Here is a 26,359-nt window from a genome sequence, read left to right as displayed (position 1 = left end):
CTCTAAAGGCCTATCAGGATTTTAATGTTGGCTTGTGCACCTAATTTATAAAAGAGAGGAAAAAAATAAGGAAAGAAAAAAGAATAAAAGGAAAGGGGCCAAAATGGACTCAAAGTTTTTTAAAAAATTCTCAAAGAGAAAAACAGAAGAGAAGGAGAAAGGAAGGAAGAAAGGGGTACACCAAATTAAAAAAGGAGGGAGGCAGTGAGTAAAAGGAGGGAGGAGTCAAGCGAGGGAAGGAGCAGCTGTAGTCCCACACTTCGTCCTCTCTCTTCCCCCTCGAAAAAGCGCACTAAATGAAATAACAAGTCTCCATGCGCTACTCTGGCGCTTATGTTGTTTTTGCGCACATCTGCGGTCTGCTATCGGCAGATAGTATCGGGCACGCTAATGGTGTTAGTCCGGCGGTGGTTGAACACAGCAAACTGTGAGAAGGAGGAGAAAGACAGTCAAGAGAAAAAAGTCTGGCAGTGCCGTTTTGGAGTTGGAGTTGCTGCGTAAAAAAAAAAAAAAAAAAAAGAAAAGAAAAGAAAAAAAAAAAAGTCCCAGGCAACTCCAGACGCACATCTGCAATTTTGGAAAGAGAAGAAGAAAGAAGACAATTTTCTTACTCTGTGAAGATTTAAGGTAAGAATTACAAGGTGGGAACCCACCCTGAAAGAAGTGAGTGAACTCACGCAGGGATACTTCTGTCGCGCTTTTTTTTTTGTTTTGTTTTTTTTTTGTTCAAAGTTTAGTCCAAGAGACTTTTGTGAATCCGGATTTCAAAACGATGGGATTTCATAGAAGTTGAGATGCGGGCGTGAAGTTGAATAAAAGACAAGCAAAAGCGGCAGCAACTTGTGAAAAAAAAAGAAAAAAGAAAAAGAAGCAGCGATGGAAATTTGGAATCAAACTCCGGGTGTGATTTATTCTCTATGAAACAGGCTGCTTAGAGTGTTGGATACCCTGTTTGGAACACTTTGACGCGTATCCGACCGACAGATGCGTAAAAGTGAACTTTAAATCCAGTTTGAAAACGCATAAAAAGTTTAGCGGAGGTGAAAGACTTGTTTGAACAATAGAGGAAATTGTAAAGTGTGAAATCCTGCTGAGAGTTCTGAAATGAAACTTAATGAACTTCTGCAGACAGGAAACTTTATTGGACTTTTGCCTCGGAGAAACGCGCGTGGTGTGCGTGCGTGTGTGTGTGTGTGTGTGTGTGTGTGTGTGTGTGTGCGTGTGGTGGGGGGGTGGGGGTTCTTTTTCATATTTCTTAATATGCTTTATTGCATTATAAGTGTTTGTCATGATTCGGTTGCTTCAGCAGTTCTACAGTTTTATTTTTTTATTTTTTTATCCATGCCTCTGGCTGACCCTCGCTTTGACCTTTGACATGCAAGCATATTTAACTTTACAACCAGTGCACAACTGAAACATTTCTAAATCATTGTCATTCAAAATTTTCAACTCTTAAAAGTCAATTTGAGGCCTTTATGATGCACAAATTAAATTTTGTTATTAAGATTTTTATGATCGATGAATTTCAGATTTTGTACTGGAATTCTACAGATATTAAAGAAGGTGACAGTGTGTGTTTTTGCTTTGTATTCTGCAGAAACATGTGTTCAACATGTGGAAATATGGCAGAGCACCTAAAAGCAGAACATCATTTAGCTCTTGTTGGGATATTTGATTGGCACCGGAACATTTTTGAAATTCTTATGTGCTTAACTTAAAAAAAAGTAAAATGTTCGAGGACACAATATAGTGTTCATGAAGGCATGTGCATGTGCTCAGAGAAATTTAAGCCCATTAGAGCGGGGTCTGCGGCTCCACGGGGGTCCTTGTGGGGAATTTTATGGGGCCCCAAGCAAAATTAGAAATAGTGTTGAGTTAATGTAATTCAGTTTATTGGAATTTACTGGAATTATTAGAATAAAAACAGATGGAATAATGCCGTCACATGTTTGTCCTGCTCTCTTTTAAAATAAACTTTTACACAAACCTCTGCAGGATGAAAAAAGAGGAATTCCTCCAACAGAAGTCCTTGTGTTCGATTTGGGGGTCTGGGACATGAAAACGTTGTGGAGCCCCCCGAGCCTCCACATGTGTGGATATTTGTTTGAAACTTTCCCTCCTGTCCCGACCAGCTGTTCCACATTTTATCTGCTTGTCTGCTCTCGGGTTTCATACAGAGTACGAGGGTCCGAGGTGCTCAGTCATGCGGCGCAGCTCAAATCCTCCTTTTTTTTTGACACTTGGCAAATTATTAACGGCGGTCTGCCCGCCTTGAGACGGAGCACTGAGTGAATGCACCAAATAAGATGCTTAACAGTACAAGTTCACACTGATGAAAATCTGTAGTGGTGTTTTTATGAGGTTGACCCATCAGTCATCTTCGCTCGGGGTTTGGCTTTTGGCAGAGTTTTTTTTTTCTTTTGTGCAGGTGTCAATTACATTTGTTCAATAAAATTAAAAAGGAGCTGTGATATAAACTATTATTTAATATATATCCTTTATTTAATTTAAGATAAGAAAATATAATTTAATCCGGCCTACAAATAGGAAATTTATCCACTTAATATCGAAAGGTTTGTGCTTAATGTTGAAATAATAAGCTGGCAGGAAACATCTGTGATTTTAGGCCCAATATTTTATACTTTAAATATCATGAACAAAATCTTTGAACGTATGTATTTTTAAATTGAGATGAAATAATTTCAAGTCTCCATATGTTTAATTTTTGTAATTTGTGAAGTGGTCATCATTTTAAAATAAAAGACATACCTGAATGTACCTTTTGAAATTATTCCATATTAATAATATTTAAGGCCAAATTTATGACAGCATCTAATTTATTTAATTTTGAAGTGTAAGCAAAATATTAAACGTCACATATTTTCTCCGAGCATTAAAATATGATTTAATCAAATTTCATTGATTAATTAAACATTACGTGTGATAACTTAATAGAACTATATGTAACTTCATTAATATTGTTTGACACAAAATACTGATTCTGGTAGATTTAAAAAAATATGTGAAAATTTCTTAGACATAAGAAAAAAAACCTTGATTTCCTGAACAATAAATCTGTTTGATTATTTTACGAGGACACTTGTTCGGTGCTATTACATTCTACATAAAGGAAAACTACCAAAGGGGGATATTGATGTCAAACAGGTGCACCTTTACCAAAAAAAAAAAAGAGGACTTTGTCTCATTATGATTCAGCAGCAGTGATGAATGCAGCAGTGTTTAAGATGCTAATCTGCTGGAATGAGATGCAGAGCTCAGAGCCATTCACTTACTGTAGCCAGCCAGAGATGTATCATTGCCGCTCTGTGCTCCTTCAGCTCCATGCATGAGGAGCAGGCGGATAATGCTCCCCTCTGCAGGAGTCACTTCGTCAGATAGCGGCAGCGCACTGTTTTATCTCAAATTTTTAAAGCCCTGCTTTAAGTAAAATTATGCATTGCAATTCCAACCCGGTGCAACCGTGACCCAACGACCTGGCAAGGCTGCAGGGGTTAATGCAAGGAGATGACATGCTATTAATTTTTGAGGTATGGCCCTCGCCTCTCTTTAGGGGCCTTGCATAGCTAAAGGCAGGTTCTGTCCTGGGGCCTTTCTTACGCCAAGCAGGAAGAATACCTGCTATCAGGTTTGAATGCAAGAGGCCCTAATGAGCTGCGTTGTTGTGCTAATGCTGCGACCTGAAGCCCTGGAAGATTTAGCAAACGTTTTGTTAACGCAGGGCTAATGTGAGGAAGTTGATTCGTTTTAAGATAATGAGGATTGTGGTTGATGCTAAGTGTGGGCTTGTGGGTATTGCAGTTTTTTCTCCTTCTAAATAGATCCATTGTTTTGTTTCTGTGGAAGTTACAAGAATTGCATAAGTTATAAAATACACAACAACCACATGACCGGTTTGAGTTTGGAGTAGTTCCCTGTGTGATTTGATTAGCTGTTGCTTCCCTTGCATATAACTGGTGGAGTTGAGTAGATAGGGCCCCCAAAAGAAATCTTCCACTTTGATGATGTGACACTTTGATATGTTGACATCAAATGGAACAGACACATGGGGAGGGGGGGTGAAGAAAGAGGACAAGTCAGACCAAGATAGGGATTGAAGGAGGAGAAGAAGAAAAAAAAAAGAAGCTTTGCATGAGAGCGGATGGAAATATGTGCGCCGCGGCGTTGTTTGTGGGGGCTCGGAGGAGAGCGCTGAAAAGCCGGGGCTGAGATGGCAAACCTGAGAAGCGTCAAAACGTCTGGATGCATTTGCGTGTGAGCAGAGACAAGAAGGGGTCTTCGTGTGTGCAAGGGATTCTCCTTGGCCTCCTAATCCCCAGGCCCAGCCATCCCTTCAGGGCATGCCTCAGATCTGGCTCTCCGGCTCTCCTACGAGGACGACCCAGCTCCGCCAGCAGATTTAATATGCTATGTGTTCCTGCTCCCCCCGGATCCCCTCCACCTCACCCATCATTGTCCCAGAGCGGGACCCCCGCTCCCCACTTCAAGGAGCCTGCTAAAGGCACCTTTCAAGCCGGGTGATGTCTTTGGATAAGGCATATGTACGGCGGGGAGGAAAGTGGCGATGAAGAGTGTGAGACTCAAGATATGGTATTGTAATTTTAGATATGTATATTACACACACTCAGGAATCTTAATACACTTGAGGCTTTTCCAAACAGAATACTGACACAACGGCCCCGCACGCCCAGTGCGTACACGCTCATTCACACTTCTCTTGCACTTCCTCGGTCTCTTTTACCCCCTTTTTCTCTTCCTCTCTCTCTTCGTGTAAGCCACAAAAATACATTTTTTTCATTTGTCTGAAGAAATAAGAAATGGGAGGAAAAAAGTGGGAGCTCAAGTTGCTTCAGCAAGAAGCTGGGAGAAGGCTGTTGTTTTTTTTGTTTTTTTTGCCTTGGCTCTGGACTGTTGGAAACTCCAACCAGACCTGACAATTACTCTGATCAGCTGCTCTCCCAGAAAGAGAGGCGCTGAAGACGGCCATAAAAGCGGGAAAAGGAAGACTGAAAACAAGCAAAATCAGTTGCTTAAATGATAAATAAACTGATTTGATCGATTAATTTGGTGTTTGACGGATTGACGCCGTTGCCAGTCGTGGAGAGAGGGGAGAATGCTATTACAAATATGCAGGTGTGGGAAGACGTGCGTTTTCTTTTCTCACATGCTCGAGGAGAAACAGGACAGGTCACGCCTGTGTGTGGGTGTCGCTCATTCCCTCCTCTGTTTGCTGTAGCTGCTGTAAAAACGTCTTTAGGTCTGCGGTGTGAAGTATGGCAGCAAGAGGCGAAGTGCTTCGCTTCGGGGTCCATTTGCTCGTGGGCTGTGCGTTAAAGTTCAGCGCCTAAAGACACACTTTTCCCATGCAGGGATGGGGCTGTTATTGCAGATGTAGCATTGTGTCAGGGTTTGATGGGAGTCGGTTGTGGCATCCGTGAGGGGATGTGTGCTTTTTTTTTTTCCCGGGATGGTGATTGGGAGACGGATGAACCGGCTGCTGGCAGTGAACAATGATCTGTCACTTACCCCAGCGTCTTGATGGGCAAGCCATGAGTCAGGCTCTGGCTACTCCAACACACCAATCAGCACACGCCATTTCCCCCATAAACGCTACCAGAACCTGAGGAGAGAAAAAACTACGTATATAACTAAACACAATTCATGTCCTCTTACTATTGATTAAGTTATGCATTGTCATACTACCCCATGTGTTTGCAATCCCATGCTGTTTGTCTTTCGGTTATCCCTGGGCCTTGCTGCTGCAGGTCAAAGAGGGGGTGCATTGTTCAAATGTCAAATGTAAATCCTAAGGTTAAAACCTGAAAGAAGCAGAGAGCCGGAGATGATCTCTCCTCTCCAAACATGTTTAGATGAGGACCTCTTCCCCCACTTTGCTCCTTCACTTCCGTCTACAGAGGACTGAGGGCGAGGTGGAGAAGGAGGCGACGGGTGTCCCCTGTGAACCCCTCTAAGTGTGTTCTCCTCTGCAGTAAATGCTAACAGACCCCTGCACTAGTAATAATGCCTCATCTTCAAAAAACAAAAGGGGGAACTCTACTATCTGAGCAAATTTCTGCCCCGACCTGAAAGAGTCCTCCTTTGACAGCGCAGCATTTGAAGACTAATCGTTTTTTCTCATGCAAAGCATGCTGTTTTAAGAGCCTAGGCCACGAAAAGAGAGGGGGCTGTGTTTTAACAATACTCCACAGGGAGTGAGGAACAGGGTTTCAGGAGGGGAGCGAGGGTTTGTGATGGTGGTTGTGGTGGTGGTGGGGGAGTTGCTCCTCAGACAAAGCCCAGTTCCTTTCAGGGTTGCATAGGGGGTAGGGTGTGTGTGTGTGTGTGGGGGGGGGGGCATCCAAGAGTTGGAGTTCCTTGAAAGAGGGGGACCCCAGCCGTTTTTAACGACGGTTTGTCATCATGGGTCCTTTACCTTGCAGGGCTGGCCTTTAGGTGACAGGCCTGGAAAGAAGTGGGCCCGAGAAAATTTATAGAGAAACAGAAATATTAACGTGTACATGGGGCCCTAAAACGGCTTTGGCTATTCCTGCCAGGCTGGTGTTTTTATTAAGAGGGGTCGACATGCTTTGGAAATATATCTTATTCATGAAGAAAGCCAGGTTGGACTTCCCAAAGAATTCATTATATTACCCCAGATGTGGCTTTGTGGGTTGCAGCCGTCCCTCAGAGGACGTGGAGCGTGGAGCGCGACAATGTAAAGCCTCCCTCAGTGGGCACAGGAGTGCGAGGGGTTCCATTTGTCAAAGGTGCTGGAGTCTTTTCCCCTCCTCAACACTTTCCCGGCTCACTCTCAAACTCATTGTCTGAGCAAAGGCAGGACATTAGTCACCGCAACGCCACGGGAGCCTGCAGGGCTAAGGACCAGTGCTCTGGAGCCCGGGCTGGGACGAAAAAAGGGAGGAAAGAGGGGGAAGGCAGGGAGGGAGGGAGTGAAGGCAAAAGGTGAGAGAGGGCCACGAAAGTAGGATGAAATGTGGGGTAGACAGAAAAGTGAGGAGGAGGAAAGATGAGAGAGCAAAGTATGTGTGTGGGAGAGGAAAGGAAGACCATTGGGGGGTTTAGAGGGAGTGGAGTCTGTAGCTCTACCTCAGGGCTCAGTATGTAAGCCCCTGTCTACCCCCCAAAGCTGCTTTCACAAAGAGATTTACAAGACAGGTCTCCGGTGTGCTTTGCTGCCTTGCATTATCAGCGAGTGAATGAGTGTGTGAATGTGTGTGTGTGTGTGTGTGTGTGTTGCTGAAATTGCCTTTTTTGGGGGTGGTGGCAGCAGCTTGTTTTCTTTCTATATCATCCACGTAAGAAATAAATTCTCCCAAATTTACCAATCCATGCAGGTCAGACTCATAACGGCCCCAGCGGAGCAGTGTGAATAACCTATTCCCCCTGGTGGCGGGGCGTGTGTGTCGGCGGGTGTGTGTGCATTCATGTGTGAATGTATTTCACAGATTCACACATACAAGGGATGCTGTTAGCTTTTGGAATTATTTATAAAGCCTGGCTTTTGTGTGGCGCTCTAAGTCCCTGTCTCCTCCCATTACCGCCTATGACTCTACCTGGGCTTCCTTCAGGCTCCGAATGCTCTCTCAGCCGCCCCCGTCCCGCTCCAGGAACCCAGTTCGCGGTTATGTCCGAACCCTTTACAGCTTCTGCTTTCCAGAGAGAACTGCTCTCATTCTCTAAAGAAAGAATTGCTCCTCTGGAAAAAATAGTTTTCTCATTTGAAAGGTCATAATCTGTGGAGACAAGCACAAGAGAGGCTCGCAAAGTTACGCAGAAACCGTCCCATATGGGCCTAATTACCCCGTAATCCAGGAAAGTTTCTTCCCCCTTTTTCTTGCACGGACTGAGCGGGGGTGAAGGTTTTAGTGTGTTTGAGATAGTTTATGTTAATGTTGCTTTTATTGAAACAAGCTGGGATGTGATTATAGTCCTGCTCGGTACATATAAGCAACGAACTGCTCTATTTCCCCCCCTATCTCCCTCTGGCGTAGAGATCAATGCAAACCAGCTAACGCAGGGTAATAAGCCATTAGTACACACATTGTTGAAGAGATTTACATACATCGACCGGCAAACTGATAAACTAGGTTCCGTATCCTAGAGGTAAGAATCATTGCGCGGGAGAGTGATTAACTGAACGCACTCTGGGTTAGAGTGAACCATCATTGGGCGATCTCTTCCCTGAGACTGTCAGTCCTGTGTGATAGGTGCCAGATTGCGTAGCTGGGAGCTAGGTTGTCTCTTTCTCGTCAGAAGAACGGAGTTGGAGGAGGGTGAGATGTGAGGATGATTGCACTGTACACCGTTCCTCTGATCTGATTCATCGCTAGCTGTCTCCCCTGCAAACGGGCGAACTTATTATTCCCGTCTCAACTTCCACGGCGGAGCCAGCTGCTCTGCATGCTTCCCAATTAACCCCAGGCACCCGTCAAAACGCACCAATTAAGGCCCTCCTCCTCCTCCTTCTCGCAAATTTATTTCCTTGCGTTAGTCTGACCCGGCTGTGATGGTCGGGATGCTCTGGCGTGCGATGAGGAGTGAGTGAGCGACTCGGCAAGCGGTGAGCGTGTTTGTTTAGGAGCTGTCCTAAGCAATGGCGTTGGAGCTCCCAGATTTATTCGAGGCGGGGTTTGCAACAGCTGAAACGAGTAAATACACCCAGATGTTTGGCGGGCCTTGGGGGGGGGGGTTGTCTGTCTAATGACAGTCATGTTCCTCTCTCTTAATGTTGGGGATTTTCAGGGGGCCATTTTGTAACCGTGCTCTTTGGTGTTTATGAGAAGTTTGGTGTTGAACGCTTGGCGGTTTATGGTGTCTCGTTCCGGCGCCGCGTGACATGGTATCATGTCGGTTTGCGTGAGACCTTTGCAAACCTCCGGGTTAAGGGTTTTATTTCAAGCTCAGGATTCTAAAACCTGAAATATTCTGTGTTATCTGTGTGGAAGAAGATTGTTGTAGGGGGGTACTGATTTTGCCATCACTGCCAAATCCTCAGAGACTTCCTGTGCATGGAGCCTCCTAGCTGGTGCAAAGAGATTGGGGGTTGGGTTGGTTGGTTGATTTGAAAGTGAAGGGAGAGAGTTGTCTCCCAACACCGCGTCAGTAAGCCAGTCTCCGGGACTCCCTCTGAGCTTCAGCGGCGTTTGATCTCACGCCTCTGATGCCGTCGACTGCTTATAGAACGCACTCACCTGCCGTCAGACCAGGAGTTCACGGCACGAGGGTTGGTGAACCGTCTTACGGCGTAGAAAGGAAAAGAAAGGAAACACTTAATTCAGCCTCAGTGATTACTGCCTCCATTAAGCAATAAACGGTTTGTGGCTGAAAGGCTGGATTGGAAACGTCTGATCTGAAGTGCAGAACCTCTACAAGTTGGATAGACTGACCTTATTTGAGGTACTTGTCGGTCCATGTGGTAAACAATAAGGAGGATGTACAGATACGACAGAATCCTCCGTCTCTTCTTCTGTGGAATTTGCGACCCGGCGTTCCCACTTTGGATCTGTTCCCATCCACACACAGGAAGTCTAACATTAAAGCTGTGCCATTTCTTCCTCTTCTCCTTCCTTTCCCTCTCTTTGCTCGCATTCCTCTGATGGACCGCGGTACATTTCAGGACAGCTTCATTCGGCATTCCTTTACATCCCAATTTGTTTGCCCTCCGCCCTTCTCTCTTAATGTTTTCAAGTCTCCCTCTGTTTGGGTCTGGGCTTTATCACGCCAGAGCCAAATACCAAGACAACTTCATCTCATCCAATTTTCACCCCTTTAATTCGGTTTAAATGGCATGGCCATGAGGGCCAGAGCGGGAATTAATAAGAGCCAATAAAGCTCGCCGCTGGGGCATCAAGGCCAGTCTTTAAGTAAACATTATGACTTCTGGAGGGGGGGGATTCAGGGGCAGCACTTGATGAATTGTGGCTGAGCTTGGGAAGGGCTAATTTCTCACTTAGCCGTCCTGATGGGCCGAGCTAATAGGCCTTGCTTTGCCTGGCTGATTGTCTGCTGGCTTTATTATTGTGCATTATCGCGCTGCCCCCTGGCTGTTGTTAGTGTTCGGTCCCGGAGACGCCGAGGTCCGTCATTAATCACATAGTGGCGCTAGCTCGCTCCGCTCCGGCACTTATCCCAATGAGTCAAAGAAATGAAGGAAAGGAAGGGGAGATGGGGGAAGGAGGAGAGGAAGTGTGGATTAAAAAAAAGGTGGCAAAACTCAATCGAAGGTAAGGGGGAATCCGAGTGCAGGACTACGTCACCGTGAGTCCGTCACCTGTAGCTCTCCAGCCGCTTTCGGTTGTCGGGTTGCCTCATCATCATACGCTGCTTTTCAAGCCACAGAGGAGTGTGTGTGCTCCTCTCCCGTGGGCCATGTGTGAAGACCTCCTGTCAAAGCCCTTCCTGTTGCCCTCAAGCTCACACAGGACCATCGAGCTGCTTGATCCATCTCTGAGAGAGTGCCAGGAGGAGGCAGAGAGATATGTGTCTAAGGTTTTCATCAGCACAGGAGTTTCTCTTCCTCTACTCATCCCCTCCCTGGGGTCCCACCCTCCCTTCCTTCCCCCAATCTTATTCCTGCAAACAGTGATCGCACTTGCATACCGAGAGGCGTATAGAGCACCTGGAGTCTTCCAGCTCCTGTACACACCGTCACGCAGCGAGAGGCTGGAACGCACTTGAAACAGTCTTTGGGTTTTCCCTGCGTGTTCACACACACACACACACACACACACACACACACACACACACACACACACACACACACACACACACACACACACACACACACACACACATACAGTACACTCACACATGCGTTGCATTGCAGCGGCACTCTCAAACAAGCAGCACACCGCGTAACGTGTAGTCTTTGGCTGCAAAAGCACAGTGAAAGATGTTGTTGTCGCGCTGTGGTTGTGGCGTCTCGCAGAGCACTTTTTAAAGCCTTGTATGAAGACTGTTTTCACTGGAGATGAGAGGCCCGCTGACAGGATACAGACCTCTCTTTCTTTTGCTTCATAGTGTGCCATGTGCAGGGGCCATCTGAGTGGAAGGCTTAACTATGAAGTATAAGGTGGCTGCCGACGCTGCTGCTGCAGAGACTTTTACAGTAAACTGAATTCCACCCAGTTGCATGAATGCAAGCAAAGTTTAAAAGTCATTTTACATTTTCTTCCCATGGATGTTTATTTATTTTGCAGGCGTAATAGTCTTTTCCTTTTTCTGGAAGAGTGGGGAAAAGTGTCCGATCAAAAACAAAGCCTCTGCATTTTAGCGTGGGAAGAAATTAATGCCATAACTTGGCTACCACGGTAACAAAGCTCCCCTGCATTTTCCATTGTCTCACTTTTCACAACCCTAACTCTTCCTGACACAAGTGGCTCATGAACAAATGCAAAGTCAAAGGAAATAAACAATCTAATAAGCGACGGGGCTGGTGGGAAAACTCACAAGATTTCCATTGTGGCGCATGCATTATTTGCCCCTTATCTGCTGGGTAGCAAGCGCAAAAGAAGCATGGTGTAAGCGTCACGATTACATCGTGTGGGTTTGTTACCCAGGAATGTAAGATGCACTCAGCTCATTCTGCAACGCAACACACGGTCCCTCACCAGCCCCCCCCAAAGCATCTTAAGTGGAGAGGTCTGAGGGACCAAGACGCACACGAGGATAATCTCATTAGCTCCGCTCAGAGCTACTGATGGGCCACGGTGTTGCAGCGTTCGTCCTTGACAAAATATAAACACCCCAAATCTGTGCAGACTTGCCTTTTGTAAATTCTGCATCATGCATTTAGCGGCATCGACTGATTGGATGGAATCCCGTTAAGATGCCGTAGCACCTGTGTAAGGACGTTTGTACAATGTTATTGCAGAAAAAAAGTGCTTTATTTGCTTGTTCGCAACATAAACCACATTAAATGCAGGAGCTTTTAGATGTAGAGGTTAAAAAATAAACGGACTCACATGTGCGAGGATGTAAATATGCAACAACCATGTCCCTACACAAAAGGCTGAGCAGGCCTAGCGCTAAACCAGTTTGCATGTGCATATCTGGGATTTGATATGTGTGTGTGTGTGTGTGTGTGTGTGTGTGTGTGTGTGTGTGTGTGTGTGTGTGTGTGGCAGGGTGTAACTAATTCCTGCTAAATGGCCCTTACTTGAGGGGCTGGTCCCCATCAGCTGTAGGCCCGACTTAGTGCCATCTGGGCACAATGTTAAGTTTCACTGGAGAATGGGAGCCACAACTACAAAATCCTTTACCCCCCCTCCTCTTCTCCCTCCCTCTCGCTTTGCCTTGCAGGGCCAAGGGTGACCTGTAAGTGTAGAGTCGAACACAGCATGGAAACCTGAGTATGTGGTTTCCTCCGAGCGCTGCAGAGTTTGGAAAAAACTCCTCAGTAGGGAGTTTGAATCCGCGACAGGTCGTCTCACCAGCGGCGAGCGCTTCCACTCTCTCCCGACGGGGGCCTCATCCCCTCATTGACCTTATCCGATGCAAACACATGCAGCCTCAGCCAGCGCATTCTGTCTTATTGCAAGATTCAGCTAATCTGGTTGGGTGGGTGGGGGGTGGGGTGTCTCCTCCTCCCCTCTTTTTTCACCCGTCAGTGTTTTAGTTATTCCAGCTGTGCAGGAGCCATTAATGTTGTTGGCATAGCTGCGAAATGTGGAAAAACACACATTGTACGTACACACAGGAAAACATGTGCAGGCATGCAGGAGCACACACACACACACACACACACATGCTCCTCCCTTTCTCCATTCATCCCCCCCCCCTTATCCCACTTATGCTCACAATCTCCCTCAATCGTCTCCCATCTCCCATCTCTCTCTCTCCGTCCCTGTAACTCGCTGCGCTGTGGTGCGTTTGTGCAGCGTTGATAAGCCAAAGATAGCAGATCTCGGTGGTCGCTGATGTAATGATGATGAATGCTGCCGCGCTGCCAGTCCCCCCCTCAGGGGGCCCTCGACACTGAACAGTCACCCTAATGAAATGAACACAAATACAGTATTCGTCTGTGTGTGTGTGTGTGTGTATGTGGGTGTTTGCCAAATCTAAGAAGACACTTCAAGAGTTTAAATAAAAATGTCCCACAGCTTTTGAGTGCGTGTTTGTGCGACGGGCCTTTTTTTTGCAAATGAGGTGGAATTGGAGATACACCTGAAGCGGTTTCATAGAATTAAGCTTGTAAAAGACGGAGCCTTTAAATAACAGAAGGCAGCGATTTTTTTTCGATAGCGTTAGCGGTTGCTTAAGCTCGCGTGAACAAAAAAAGGAAAACAGAATCCCCCCCCCCCTCTATCAAAGGCAAAAGTTTATTTTAGTGTTTCACTTTGATGTGTACAATTTGCAGATGACTTTCAACTCGGTGCCTTTGTCATCTAGGCGTATAATTTATGTTAAATTGATTTGCTTAATGTGCTTATGAAATAAGAACGTTTTTTTTTTTTCTTTTTCTGAGGGAACCGTCTGAATTGTGATATTTTAAACCTGTTTAATCGCCTCTCTTTCTGTATGAAAGGATTACCGTTGAGCACAAATAATGATACACCCTCTTTCTCTCCTCTCTAATTGAGTATGGGACACATTTTGCATGTAAAAGGCATTAATGTGAAATTTTGGGTATCGGACCAGTGCCTAGTGGTAATTCCTTCTTTTTGTGCCGCCTCATACCTTCAGCTAAACTTCAGGAATGACATGACAGTCCAGATGCTTGGTTCTGTTGGGAAGTTGGAGAAACAGAAAAACATTCTTGCATTAAGAAGCATTCTTTCCACAGGATATTGTCTTAACACCAGCGCAGATGTAAGCGTCTTTGTGTTGGTGTTTTTTTGGAAGAGTTGGACGGGACAAAAATGAGCAACACGCAAGGCGAAAAAGCAGAGACACGAACATCTGCAGGATTGGGTGTGGGCGTCCAGGTCAGAGGGATTATGGGTGAAAAGGTCCTGCTTTTAATTGCTGCTTTGGAACTGTGGCCTGCCTGGCGGAACACAAAAGACCGGTCAGACACGCTTCAGCGGCTTGGACTTGTGAATATTTGCCCAAGCGGAGGAATGCCCCCGCTTTCTCCTCACCTCCCCATGCACAAACCCCATTCCTGACCCTGGTATTCAGCAGACTGTCAGCTCTTTGAGGTCTCATCGGACTCACCTGGAGGCGACAGGAAGACACACACACACACTTGTATGTGCACTAAACGCACAAAGCATGTTGAGAGCTATATAGCGACATCTGTAAAGCAGAACCCCCCCACCACCACCACCACCTCCTCCAACTCCTCCTGATCTTCTCCCATTCACTGCTTCCAATGTGATGTAATGACAGTTTCAAAGAAGGGGGCTCTTCCTCTGATTGCTCTCATTACACTAGATCCGCACATGAAAGTGAGCGAGGGGGCGCTTATGATGAGATATAGCTGGTACCTCAAAATACGCATGTAGATTTATACACGTTTGGATGTTTGGATCTCGCAGCCAAGCGTCGAACGTATCCCACGCCGACCCGATGGTATCCGGGCGAGTCGGGCTGGAACGTCTCCGGTCGGGGCACGACGGATACACACTTATTCACGTGGGAGTGATTAGAGGACAAGCTTTTTTTTAAATTGTGTTTTGATTGGTAAGGGAGTAATTGAATTGTGCCCCCCCCCCCCCCATCCATCTTCTTCTCTCTTTCTTTTTTTTTTTTTTTAACGTCTTTTCACTTCGTCTGTGAGCCAGCAATCACTTACAGATGTTGTTGTCGGGTCGAAATGGAAGACAGACTCTGGTTTTTTTTCAGGGGGTTTGGGGGAAAAAACAAAACAAACAAAGCGCACAGTGTTTGTCTGAAGTTTACCCCTCACCACTTCCCCCTTGCCTTCAGTCCGTAGGGAGTTTGTAAAAATCAGCCCCCCACCACCACCACCACCCTTGTAGTTTTGGCAGCGTTCCTATGTTTGCATTATAGCTTACTTTACGGCTGCCCGATGTATCCCTACATGTTTACAGGGTGGGGGGGGCAATTAAATAGTACAGTCAGGTAATTAGCTGTTCCTTATTGGAGAGACTAAATATTTCCAGTAATCATCCGTGAATCATGGAGCCTAAGTAAAGGCCCCGGATTGGACGAGCTGAAGCCGTCCTGTACTTTGTGTAAATGAGCGGTTGTTGTGTTGTCTTCATAATCAGAGGGCACTATGACCTAGATAGAGCTGAGTTTGTAGACAGCCTCTGAGGTGGTGAACTGAGCAGCATGTCTGCTAGACTGTTGGCTGAACCCCTTCTAAACCCACAGACAGTATTAACTTGAACCACCTTTATTCTTTGAAAGAAAAATTGCCCGGCACCATGATATTCCCAAAAGGGCCTTCAAACAAGCCTTGTTTTTCTAGGACTATGATCGTTTCTCTCTCTGTGGTATCCCCTTAAGGTTTCTCCTTTCTCTGTAGAAAGACTGCTAGAGTAGGATTATCAGTATATCCACAAGCTGCCTTCACTTCTATTCTGAGATATAACACCGAGGCAGGATGTCCCGCCTCGCAATGTTTATAGAGTTGTTGTTGTTTCTTCAGAAAAAGGAGAAGTCAGAAGTGTGGCATAGTTGAACGTGAGGTAAATGAGGTTTTAAAGCTTGTTATTAGAGGAGGAGAGCAGCTGCAGGCCACAAAGGTTCCAGGTGAACTAGACCAGGGTGACCCCTGGGATTGACCCGCTGCCCTTGGGATCAAGGAAAAGGGAGGATGTGGTCTGAAGTTTTCCTCATAAAGTTGTCAGGGTTAAAGTGTTCAGGGTTAAGATGTAAAACTTCAGTCAAGTACAAAACCCTTCATTTCTAACCTCCTGATTCTTCTTCTTCTTCTTCTTCTCCTCCACCGCCAGTCATCCCGTGTCCATGAGGTGCTGAGGAATGAGTAATTGCCATGGAAACCCAGTCCCAGGCCAGTTCAGCAGCTGAGAAGAAGAAGAGGGTGGAGACCATCGTGGCCACGAAGGGCTCATCGGCGCGTAATGACATCAGCGAGAAGGCAGTGGCGTCCAGCACCACCTCAAACGGTACACGCCCACCTCAGCTGTGGTTAATGTAAATGTAAATCTGTTTTTTCTGGAGCGCTTTGGGAGAGATCGCTGCATTTGTTAGCTAACATCAGTCAAACCGTGAGGGAATGGAACGCCAGGTCGTTTTTCACCCGACAGTCTGGAAGGAAAACTGGTTAATTTCTCAGAATAAAATCCAACATTTACTACATTAAAACACACACACACACACACACACACACACACACACACACACACACACACACACACACACACACACACACACACACACACACACACACACACACACACACACACACACACACACACACACACACGTTAATAAAAAGAACAGCTGCATTAAGCAGAGAAGAAGAAGAGGATGTAGCAAACTCAAAGCAAACCGGTCGGCTGCCAATAAATGTCAAACTGGTCACCATTTCCAACAATGAGAGGAAAATGGGGACAAGTTTGCAAAGTAAGACAGCAACTGTAGAAATGTCTTCTTCTTCTTTTGCCTCTTGTTATCTTGTGTGAATACTGTAAAGGAAGAGGAAGGGTTTTCTGGCTCGAGTATTTCCATCATTTCGGGAAGAGGTAAAGAAACTCTAGCAACAAAGGAGTAAAGTTGTTCCAGAAACCAGAGTTTGTTTTTAAAAAGTTTTTTTAGGGAAAAAATATGCAAAAATAACACCAAGTTAGTGTGAGAACTTTTTATTTTATTCAACAGCTTCCTCTAGTTTTCACCGAGAAGCATATATTAATAGCACATTTATAGACAAGCATTTAAATGACGGGTTTTATCAAGTCTTATCTTCAAGCTGAGGTAAAGTAACAAAGACTTGATGCACTCCAGGCAACAGAAAAGAGAGAGGGGTGGGGGGTTACTTTACATCACCTGGTATCACTCAACGTATTTGATGGTAGGGGCCGCTGACCTGCTGCGGACCAGAGAACGGGTTTTTGTTCTCATTACTTTTGAGATGAAATTTACCGAGTCCCAAAGACACACACAGATCCTGGCTTTATGTTCTTCCGGTTTTACTTTCCCCTCTTCTTGTGGTTCGCAGTGAGTCACATATAACCGTCACTGGTAGCAAAACCTTGGCATGTTTACATAGCAATGTCTTCAACACATGCTATTAAAGCTGGTGTGGAGCTTACGGTTCACTAAGCCTGTCGCCATTCAACCTTTCATTCACCATTCAGCTGCTGGAATGAAGAATATTAGATGCTGGGGTTTTTTTTTAAAATTCCTTCTGGCTGGAAGAGCCTCGTAACATCCAACTCAAGTCATAACAAAAGTGAAGTTGAGATCACCGCGGCCTGAGCTGCAGCTGTGCTCATTAGCAGAGAGGATTTGGCGCTTTCTGGATGTGCGGAGGGTTGGGCTCTGGCGAGTCTCTGTCAACCCCCCCCCCCCCCCTCTACCCTCTACCAACCAATCCACGAATGTCAAATCCGATCGACGCAAGCCGTCCGGGGAAAAGGGCAAAAGGAAGTTGTCGTGACTGGCGTTCCCATATGGGAGTTATCATCCGAAGTGGGTAAAAGTAATTCATCCTGTAACATCTTTGGAATAGTCTGACTCTTACTCATTCCCAGATGGCAGCGCGGCTTTATTAATTAAAAGGGGCGGCGGGGAAGGAAAAAGGTTTTGTTGTGGAAAAAGCGCGTACGTAATTTGCCCTTTTTCAACATAATGTGCCGGTAATTACAGCTTCAATCAACGCAAGGTTTGCTTTGAAAAACCTCACCGAGGATTCTCCCACACTCCCCCTGCCACGTCAGAATGTACACTATGATGCCTTCCAAAGCATACAGTAGCCCCATAATTCTCTTGATGAAGATGAGGGGGGGGGGTGTGATACTTATCTGCAGAGAGAGGTCCTTTTTAGATCCCAATCTCCATCTTGGAATCGGAAGATAGCTTACACATTCTTTGTGTTGTTATAATTACAGCACATTCCCGAGTCGCCCCCAGAACTCATAACCTCTTATCAGGTGTAACCCTACACTTGCCTAAACTTTAACCCCTGTAGCCCCTGCCCGACCGCCTCCATCCAAACAAAAGGTAATTGTGAGCAGCTGTGGAACCCCGGCGACTGTTTCTACCCAGGAAAGAAACGGCAAAGCACCCCCCCCCCCACAAACTATCGAGCTGAGGAAAGTTGCCCCTCAGACAACTTTGAGTAAAGCAGGTGGGGTAAATAAAGTAGATGGTTGGCGTCTTCACCTCCCAGAAGTCTTGCATCATTTTTACACTTTGATTTGCAAACTAATATTGATCAGCTGATCGCTGTTTAAGTCAATGATTGACTACTTATTTACCCCCCCCCCCACTTGTTCTGAGTCTGTAAGTTTTGTCTAAGGCCCCGAGTGATTATTGAGTCCTGCTAGTGTCCCCACATGGTCGCTTCATCCTGTGTGCCATTCATCTGCGTGCCCCCCCCCCCATCCCCTCTCCTCGCGCTGACAGCTCTAAAGAGCCGACTGCGCCGCAACAATGCTGTGATTGGTGCTCTTTAGGAGAGGGGGGGGGGTTGATAGGGGAGGGGGGTGGGGGGGTGGGAAGCTCTTTCCTCCCACCCTCATCATTCGGCAAGCAGGTGGACCACAAAGTTCCCTGATTCTTTTGTTGGGTCCTGAGGTTGTTTTTTAAAAAAAAAAAGAAAAAAAAAAAGATGTCCATGCTCCTTGCCCGAATAAATCCTGTCGTCAGGGGTAAATTTGAATTTAAAAAAAAAAAAAAAAAAGGAAAAATCAGGAGGTGGGGGCTAATGGATCGGTTTGTTTGGTGGTGGAAAAGTTTGTCCTTGGTGGGACTTTTTAGGATAAGGGTGCAGCTGATTGGAGAGGAGAGAGGGAGGTAGTGTAAGTAATGAGATGAGAATTGAAACACGGGCAGGAGAATCACCGAAACGCGGCGCTTCAAATTTCCAGGGGAGAGCTACTTTAGCAATGACAGAGCCTCTGCAGAGACGGGGGTGAGTTGGGACCTTTTTTTAATGTTCATGCTTGAAAGGGCAAGAGCAAGGGGTCCCAGAGCAAACAAGTTAAACCTCCGAGGGTGACAAATGTTTGGCTTTGGTGTAGGTTACCAGAGAAATCCCTAAGCAAATGGAGAGCGTGGCTAAAGTGTTTAAAGAAGAAAAAGAGCACTTGACTGCTCGGAGAAAAAGAGTCTTCCGATAGGAAGCGAGGGAAGAGCGATACAAAGGGTGTGTGTGTGTGTGTGTGTGGGGGGGGGTGTGGTGGTGGGGAGGAACGAGAGTGAGGGGCCACCTTCTTTTTTAGGCAGCCATTTAAATGATCAACAGTAAATAGAGGGGAATGTCATCTGACAGAAATAAAGTTCCCGTTAACAGCGGGGATGGAAAGTAATTTACAGATACGCTGTCCCCGCCATCTTTGTGCCTCCCAGATAAGGTTTCATTTCAGAAACGGATAGGAGACATTTTCACTTACGGGCCCCCATTCTGGGACACCTGTGATAACAGCTTGTGGACCCCTAATTGAAAATGGGTTTCAAAATGGATTTTCACTTTTCTTCCTCTCCCTCCATTCTCTCCCTCCCTCCCTCATGACTACACCTCCCACCACCACCCCCCGTCAACACTCAGCTCCGTCCCCCTTCCCTCCCTGCCGATGCCTTGTCGTTGGCAGAGGGAGGCAATATTGTAAGGACAGGGAGGGAGGGAGGATAGCTGGGAATGGAGCGTTGGGAGCGGATCATCCCTCAGCCCATGTCACAGCTATGACAGCCGCGTGATCCGTCTTATTAATGAAATCATTGATCACTTGATGGGACTCATAATCAACTGTTTCTTCACTGTGTTCTGCCCCATCTCCTCCCCCTTCCTCCTCCCTCCTCCCTCCTCACACTGCCACCTCTGTTTCCCACTATTTTATCCCGGTTTTATTCTCTCAGAACTTGTAAATCTGATTGTGTGTGTGTGTGTGTGTGTGTTTGTGTGTGTGCGTGCGTGTGTGTGTGTGTGTGTTTCTGCAGGACAACAACAGTTATCAATAAAATTTGTAATAATTTCCAGACTGTGCCGGACGATAAATCCCGATAAGTCGTCCTGATGGGAGATTTAAAAATGGCAAGAATCCGAAAAAAAAATTTATTTGCTTACTTTCCTAAATTGGCCTCGTCTTTCACAATAAACAAGTCGGTCGTTATTTTAAGACGCGTGTTCGCGGTCGTGCATCACGTCTGCCAGAAAGTGATCCGTGTTTGTGCTTTCTGTATTTCATGGGGACCAGAGGAGGAAGCATGGGCCCCTCTGTGTTACCTTACTCTAGACTCTGCCTGCGGGGGCTAATGAGAGAGGACTGATGGTGGGATAAGGAACCTCATGGGAGCTCCGGCTGGCCCTCAGGTCAAACAGCACAATGGAGGAGGCGTTATGGAGACTGACTCACAATCCCACACAGGAAAACTGGCTTTTAGTGTCAAAAGACCTCTGTATGGTGCATCAATTATTTATAGCACGCAAAAAAAGTATCGTACAAGCAGAAGTATGAAGTAGAGAGAAGGAATTCATCCGCTAAAGTTTCTGCTATCTATCAAATCTAAAAAAAAAAAATCTACCTGTAGAGTTGGGCTTATAAAGTCACGTCGGCCCCCATGTGGAACACACAGTGGATCTGCGCTGTTCTCACCGGTGAGCCGTAGCTATTTCATGGACTTCTGCACAGAAGGCAATTTCCTGCAGCAGCAGGGGGACAGGCTTTGGCAGAGCCACCTCACAGAGGCCTGAGGTGCAGGATTAGCTTAGCCTCGCTGCTAATCACAGCGGAGGGGAACCTCAGCTGCCCGGCCCGGGCCCGGCCCAGCCCAGCCCAGCCCAGCTTTGCCTCTCTTGTCTGGAACACATCCACTTACCCGGATCTTTCAGCTTGGGCTCCACCGCTCCTTCACTGCTGGAAGATGCATATAAGCCTCTGCCTGAAGACTTTTGCATGCCGTGCAGAGGCCCGCCAGAATTTAGCTGTAGTGGAATTGCCTCTTTTTTTTTTTTTTTTCCCTGTTGGTTAGCTTTGAACCTCAATGAAAACCTCAAAATGAGCCCTTTGGGGAAATTCCTATTTAATTACAGGTCGCGTCTTGTATTTGTGTTTCTGTCAGTGTACAATAACATCAGGCTCACCAAAGCAACGGCAACCTGAGAACACAAGCACGCAATAAAATTAGACGGGGCAGGCAGCCAATCAACAGTAAATGTGGATAAAAGATGAAGGGAGTGAACCCGAAATATTCGTTAATATTCATTTGTTGCACAGAAAACTGACCACATGCACGACTATAATTACACCAGTCTGTGATGGATGTTTGCAGCAGACAACTGGGATGCTAAATTTGGGATTCTCCACCGAATAAGTCTGGAAGTCAAAAGTTTTTTAAATGAATTAGAACTGGATCACAGTTAAACATTTTGCATTGATCCTAATCTGACGCTTCAGCCATCGACTTTTAATTCTAACAAGCAGTGATTATTCACGCTGCTCATCACAGCGGCTCTATAGAAGAACCTGAGATCATTTTCACTGACACACTGAGAGACAGAATGGCCCGGGAGTCAAAGGTCACCCGGGTCAGCGATGAGTCTCTGAACCAGCGACCCGCCTCACAAAGACAAATCATCTTGGCCTGTCCGAGAGGCTCCGTGGACCGTGGCCCCGACCCCCGCTGCTGCTGCCGCGGCTGACGTCGCTCCTCTCAGAGAGGGGAGGTGCGAGGGGAAACCGTAAACCCATAAAGTGTGGAAACAGGAGTTGATCATTCTGTCCATTTGGCACCGGTGGCCCCCCCTCCTGCCAGGAGTAATAAAGCAGGAGTGTTTGGAGCGAGCCGGGGGATTTATTGTGGTGTGTTCTTGTTAGTGTCTGTTTCGTTTGCGTTGCCTCCAGAGTTGGAGCTCATGTGATAAATAATGAGGTATTTAATTTATCCACAAATGCGCATTAATGTGCTTATCCAAGCAATTTCTGAATTCATTCTTTGTTTTCTTTTAGTTTACAAATATTTTTGGACATTGTCTTAATTTTGCATATTTTTGGAGGCCAACATTTTGCCCGGGAGCATCCTGCATGTCTGGACCACCGCCCGCTCTCCGCTCAAAACTTGCTGGATTAAATCAAGACACGCTTTTGAGAGCGAGCGAAAGACCTCATACCCCCTAATCTCTCTCCCCTGACCTCCCCACCCTCCGGGCCTTGACTCTCACCCTTCTCCTTGCAACCCCACCCCCCTCCCTCTTTGCTTTTCCCGCCCAACTTTCTCCCCTCGCAGTGCGAAAGAGGAGCTAGGATCAAAGGCCATAAACCATGGCAGTGATTTCTGGTGATTGATTAGAAGCAGAGGTTGAGAAGCGGCGGCCCTCTCCCCTCCTTTCTTCCCACCCTCTGGTGCTTCGTACACATTCTCCCAGGGCTTTCCTAAATAGCTCCGGCTTCACGTGTGAAAAGCCTCAACACGATTGGCTGACGGAGCCCGGAAAAGACATCTGTGTGCAGGGGCAGCTCGCATGGCCGGATTTTCAGCCTCTTCCTCCTGGATGGCAAGGGGAGAGGGGGGTGTCAGTTGATAAGAACCATTTGTTGTCTTGCTCGGATCTGGGGAGGGACAGTGTAATCCTCCCTCACCCTGGTCTGTTCTCAGAGCTGGAGGAAAAGTGAAGAGGAGAGGAGGAGGAATTGATTTTCAGAGAAAGGGCATGTGGAGAATTGAACTCAGATGTGTTGCAGACATGGTATAAAAGAAGCTTTTGGGGAAACAAATGTCTGTAGCTTACAGCACAGGGGCTGTTCAATTTAAACTTGAGCAAGTCCTTCCAAAGTTAATCAATTGCATAGCTGTCTCTCACCATCCTGTCCCGGCCCCCTCCTCCTCCTCCAGCCCCGAGCCCGTCTCAGCGTTGAGGCCTCTTGTCAGGCGAGTGGTCTTGTAAAGGCATTTTAATTGACCGTGCCCATTCAGAGGCACTGACATTAACGCTCGAACCCCATGCGTAGTTGCATACTTGTGCACGGAGGCAGATAGACGCACTCTTCTTCACCACGATTCGTCCTTCCTAACCCTGCAGGATCGCACCTGGAGCTGTGAGTATAATGCTTTACAGAGCGCGGGGCCTCGCAGCGACAGCTCCGGTCCCGCCGAGATGTGTCTCATGTCAAGCTCTGCGCCAGACAGACTCCAATGAGGACCATGGGGGGGTGGGGGGTGTTCCTCATCGCAGCTGGAGCGTAGCCCAAACTAAAAGTGCTATTCTCTGAAGGTTTTGTTTCTCCTCAGTGGTATTTACAGTGATTGAGCACATTTTTGAGTGTCATGGAGGATCTCATTACGCTCCTAAAAGCTTTTTATGCATCCCCACGCTCCGAGACGCAAACACATGCATTGCGTTCTGCACATACCCACACTTACGGACGTGTAACCTCTCATCTTCTCCCGCTTTCCTCGACGGAATCACTCTGTACACACTCTTGGTGCAGCTGGAGGATGGGCCATCATTATTAACTGTTTGGCGACCTCATGACTTCATCTCCAGTGCTGTCAGAGGCGGCCTACATTATGTCTCTGCCGGGCTCAATGGGTTCTTTGTTCTGGCTTGGCTCTGGAGCAACTCAGCATGGGGCTGCGTGAGTCCGACAGTCCCACCGCGGCTTTGGAGGGAAGGAGAGGGATGGATGGAGGTAGGTAGTGGAGATTTGGGTAAGACATGGGAACTGAAAGAAAGTGGGAAAGACGAGAGGATAGAATCAGGAGTGAGCAGGTGAGAGATTAACCAAGAATAGAGCGCGAAAGAGAGACAGGGTGGGATGTGGAGAAGCAAAAGAGAGGGAATATCGGATGGGGGGTGATTCAGGCCACAGGTGAATCCTAAAGCAGTGGTTAAGTCTTTTAGTATGATAATTTTAAACACTGCTCACCTTCCATCCCACTGATTCATTCCAAAAATGAACACCAGATTACGGCGGGGACATGTCATCCGAGCTGCAACGGCTAACCTTGCGGGGAATGTGGGATTAATGGCGAAGTAATACCGAGATTAGGGGAACGGAGGCGAGAGCGGAGCGGGGAGAGCAAGATTCGGCTGGCGGGAGTGACAGGAGAGGTCATACATGAGGAGAGCTCATTACGGAGCGGACAGCAACAGGAGGAAGGGAGGGAAGTGTTGAAACCGGAGAAAGAGTAATTTGATAAGATCGAAATGATTAGATTATTAAAAAAATTACTTTCCTGAGATGTAAACTTATGATTTATATGTGACTCATGAAGATTTTCATACTTTTTATGAAGAACATCCTTTCACGCAACTTGTTGTTGGGACTCCAGTCCCTCTCTTAACCATGGGATTTTTTTTCATGCCTCATCGTCTTTGGAGTTTCACAGAATTCCATCCTTGACTTTTAAATCAAAATAAGTTGATAAGTCCATCGTATCACCCGAACCTGCCACTTCCAGTTGGTGGTTGAGGTTCTGTTGCTTTACAGATCAACTTATCTCATCATGAAGAAAGTCTGGTGCCTTTTCCTTTCCCCTACTCATCTCCACCCTTCAGCCCCTTCCCTGCAGACTGTGTTTAAGTCTGTTTGGCCAACATAGCCAATCCTCTAATCTGCAGAGCTTTCCCTGCCTGCTGCAGACACTGTAATGAAGGGGTCCTGGCCTCACCTGTATTTTCAGGGGGGGGGGGGGTGAATTACACCCTATTTATTAAGTGGCCCCTCACATTCATATTGCACGCAAGGAGGTGAGAGAGGGTTGGGTCAGTCATGGCGAAACCATGAGGTGGATTTCGAGAAACAAATTATGTTTGATAGGTATATAAAGGGTTCTTTGTGAGGTGATTTGGCACCTTTTGGATCCTGATGGAAAAAAAATATGGAAAATGAACCAATGCTATTTTAAATAATTAATGTGTCAAGCCGTAAAGGTATAAGTGGATTCAATCAGTGCTGTTTTTTTAAAAAAAATTTTTTTTAAACACTCCATGTGACTTTATGTGTGTGCAGAACAGCCCCTTATTGTAGCAGTGAAGTGAAGGAGTCAGTTGAGTTGTGTTATTTTTATGACATTTGGCTTGTAGTTTGGAATTCTGATTGTCATGCTGTCTGGTAAAAAGGTCTTATGTCCAAATGTGAGGGGTTAGAAACTTTAAGCATTACCAGCTGCACCATCAAAGGCTCGGGCATGCTGTTCATTTAACCCAGATCCGTCACACTCACGCGTAGCCCCTGATTCAACCTGTAATGTAGACATTCAAAAAGAGGCAACAGACTGAGGCTAATGTAGAATTATGAATGAGAATAAGCTTTCTGACTATTACCGGCCAAATAGGACGGACTGTATTGAAATATGGAGATTACTGCATTGAATGTCCATTTAATTTTAAGTTTTACTTGACATTAATGATGACTCATCCTGCAGTCTTTGGGTTATAGAAATGAGAATGGAGAGATTTATATACTATTGAAAGTCTGGATATTCTACAAGTTGATTCAAAAGTGAGCAAAAAAGATTGCAATTTAGATCCACCATGCAGGGACGTGATGGAACAGATTTCATTGGCCGGTTGGAATGCCCACCCTCATTAATAGAGATTTATAATTGATCAGATCATTTACCAGCAAATACAGAATTTTGTTTGAGTGAATCTACCGGAATCTGGATAGATTTTATTTTATTTATCTTAAACAATGCAAAAGCAGGTTGGTGAATTAGTGAGTTCTGAGCATCACATGCCTCATCAGAGCAGGAGAGAGGAGGAAGACGAGGAAGAGGAGGAGGAAGAGGAGGAGGAGGAGAGGGAGAGTCCATTCTGGACTCAGGCGCTCACCAGTCGTTGATAAAGTACTTAGCATCAGGAAAATTAATGAATCCGTCCTGACTGGGAGAGGGGGGTTTTGGGGTTGAAGGGGAAGGGAGAGGAAGAGGAGGAGGGCTGTTGAGGGTATGTGGGGGGGTAATCCTGTTCCAGCTAAATGGCTGATCCCTCTCATTCCTCAGATACCAAATGTCAAGAGTTAAATTAGCCTGCTAGCCTCAGATAGGAGTTAACATGCTTTTAAATGGGGCGGGGTACTGAGCGATGATTCCTGCCCCCTCTGGGATGGCGGGCAGGTGCCTTTGAAGCATCTAATTATCCAGTTCCTAGTAAGTGCTGGTTAACTATCTTAATGGGGACCTTTATGCATCCGTTCACACAAAAATACATGCACCGGAATGTGTGAATGTGTGTTTTACACTTGTTAAAAACACGCACAACATCATGCATACATAAGGCCAT

General features: G+C 46.3%; 1 protein-coding gene across 2 annotated transcripts in view; it reads left to right on the top strand.

Moving 5' to 3' along the window:
- The window catches only part of gli3 (GLI family zinc finger 3), an 80,840-nt gene continuing 54,481 nt past the window's right edge, over positions 1-26,359 (top strand). The window contains exons 1-2 of one of the 2 annotated variants that reach the window (XM_068343916.1): positions 1-627; positions 15,906-16,079. In XM_068343916.1, the coding sequence (XP_068200017.1) occupies positions 15,947-16,079 (133 nt within the window). In that variant the 5' untranslated portion in view covers positions 1-627; positions 15,906-15,946. The remainder of the gene's footprint in view (positions 628-15,905; positions 16,080-26,359) is intronic. The other variant, XM_068343917.1, reaches the window with a different exon arrangement.

Source organism: Antennarius striatus, chromosome 20, assembly GCF_040054535.1.
Source record: "Antennarius striatus isolate MH-2024 chromosome 20, ASM4005453v1, whole genome shotgun sequence".
NCBI classification, from domain to species: Eukaryota; Metazoa; Chordata; class Actinopteri; order Lophiiformes; family Antennariidae; genus Antennarius; species Antennarius striatus.
Note: the sequence above shows the minus strand (reverse complement) of the source record. Positions and strands in the feature narration are given on the sequence as shown.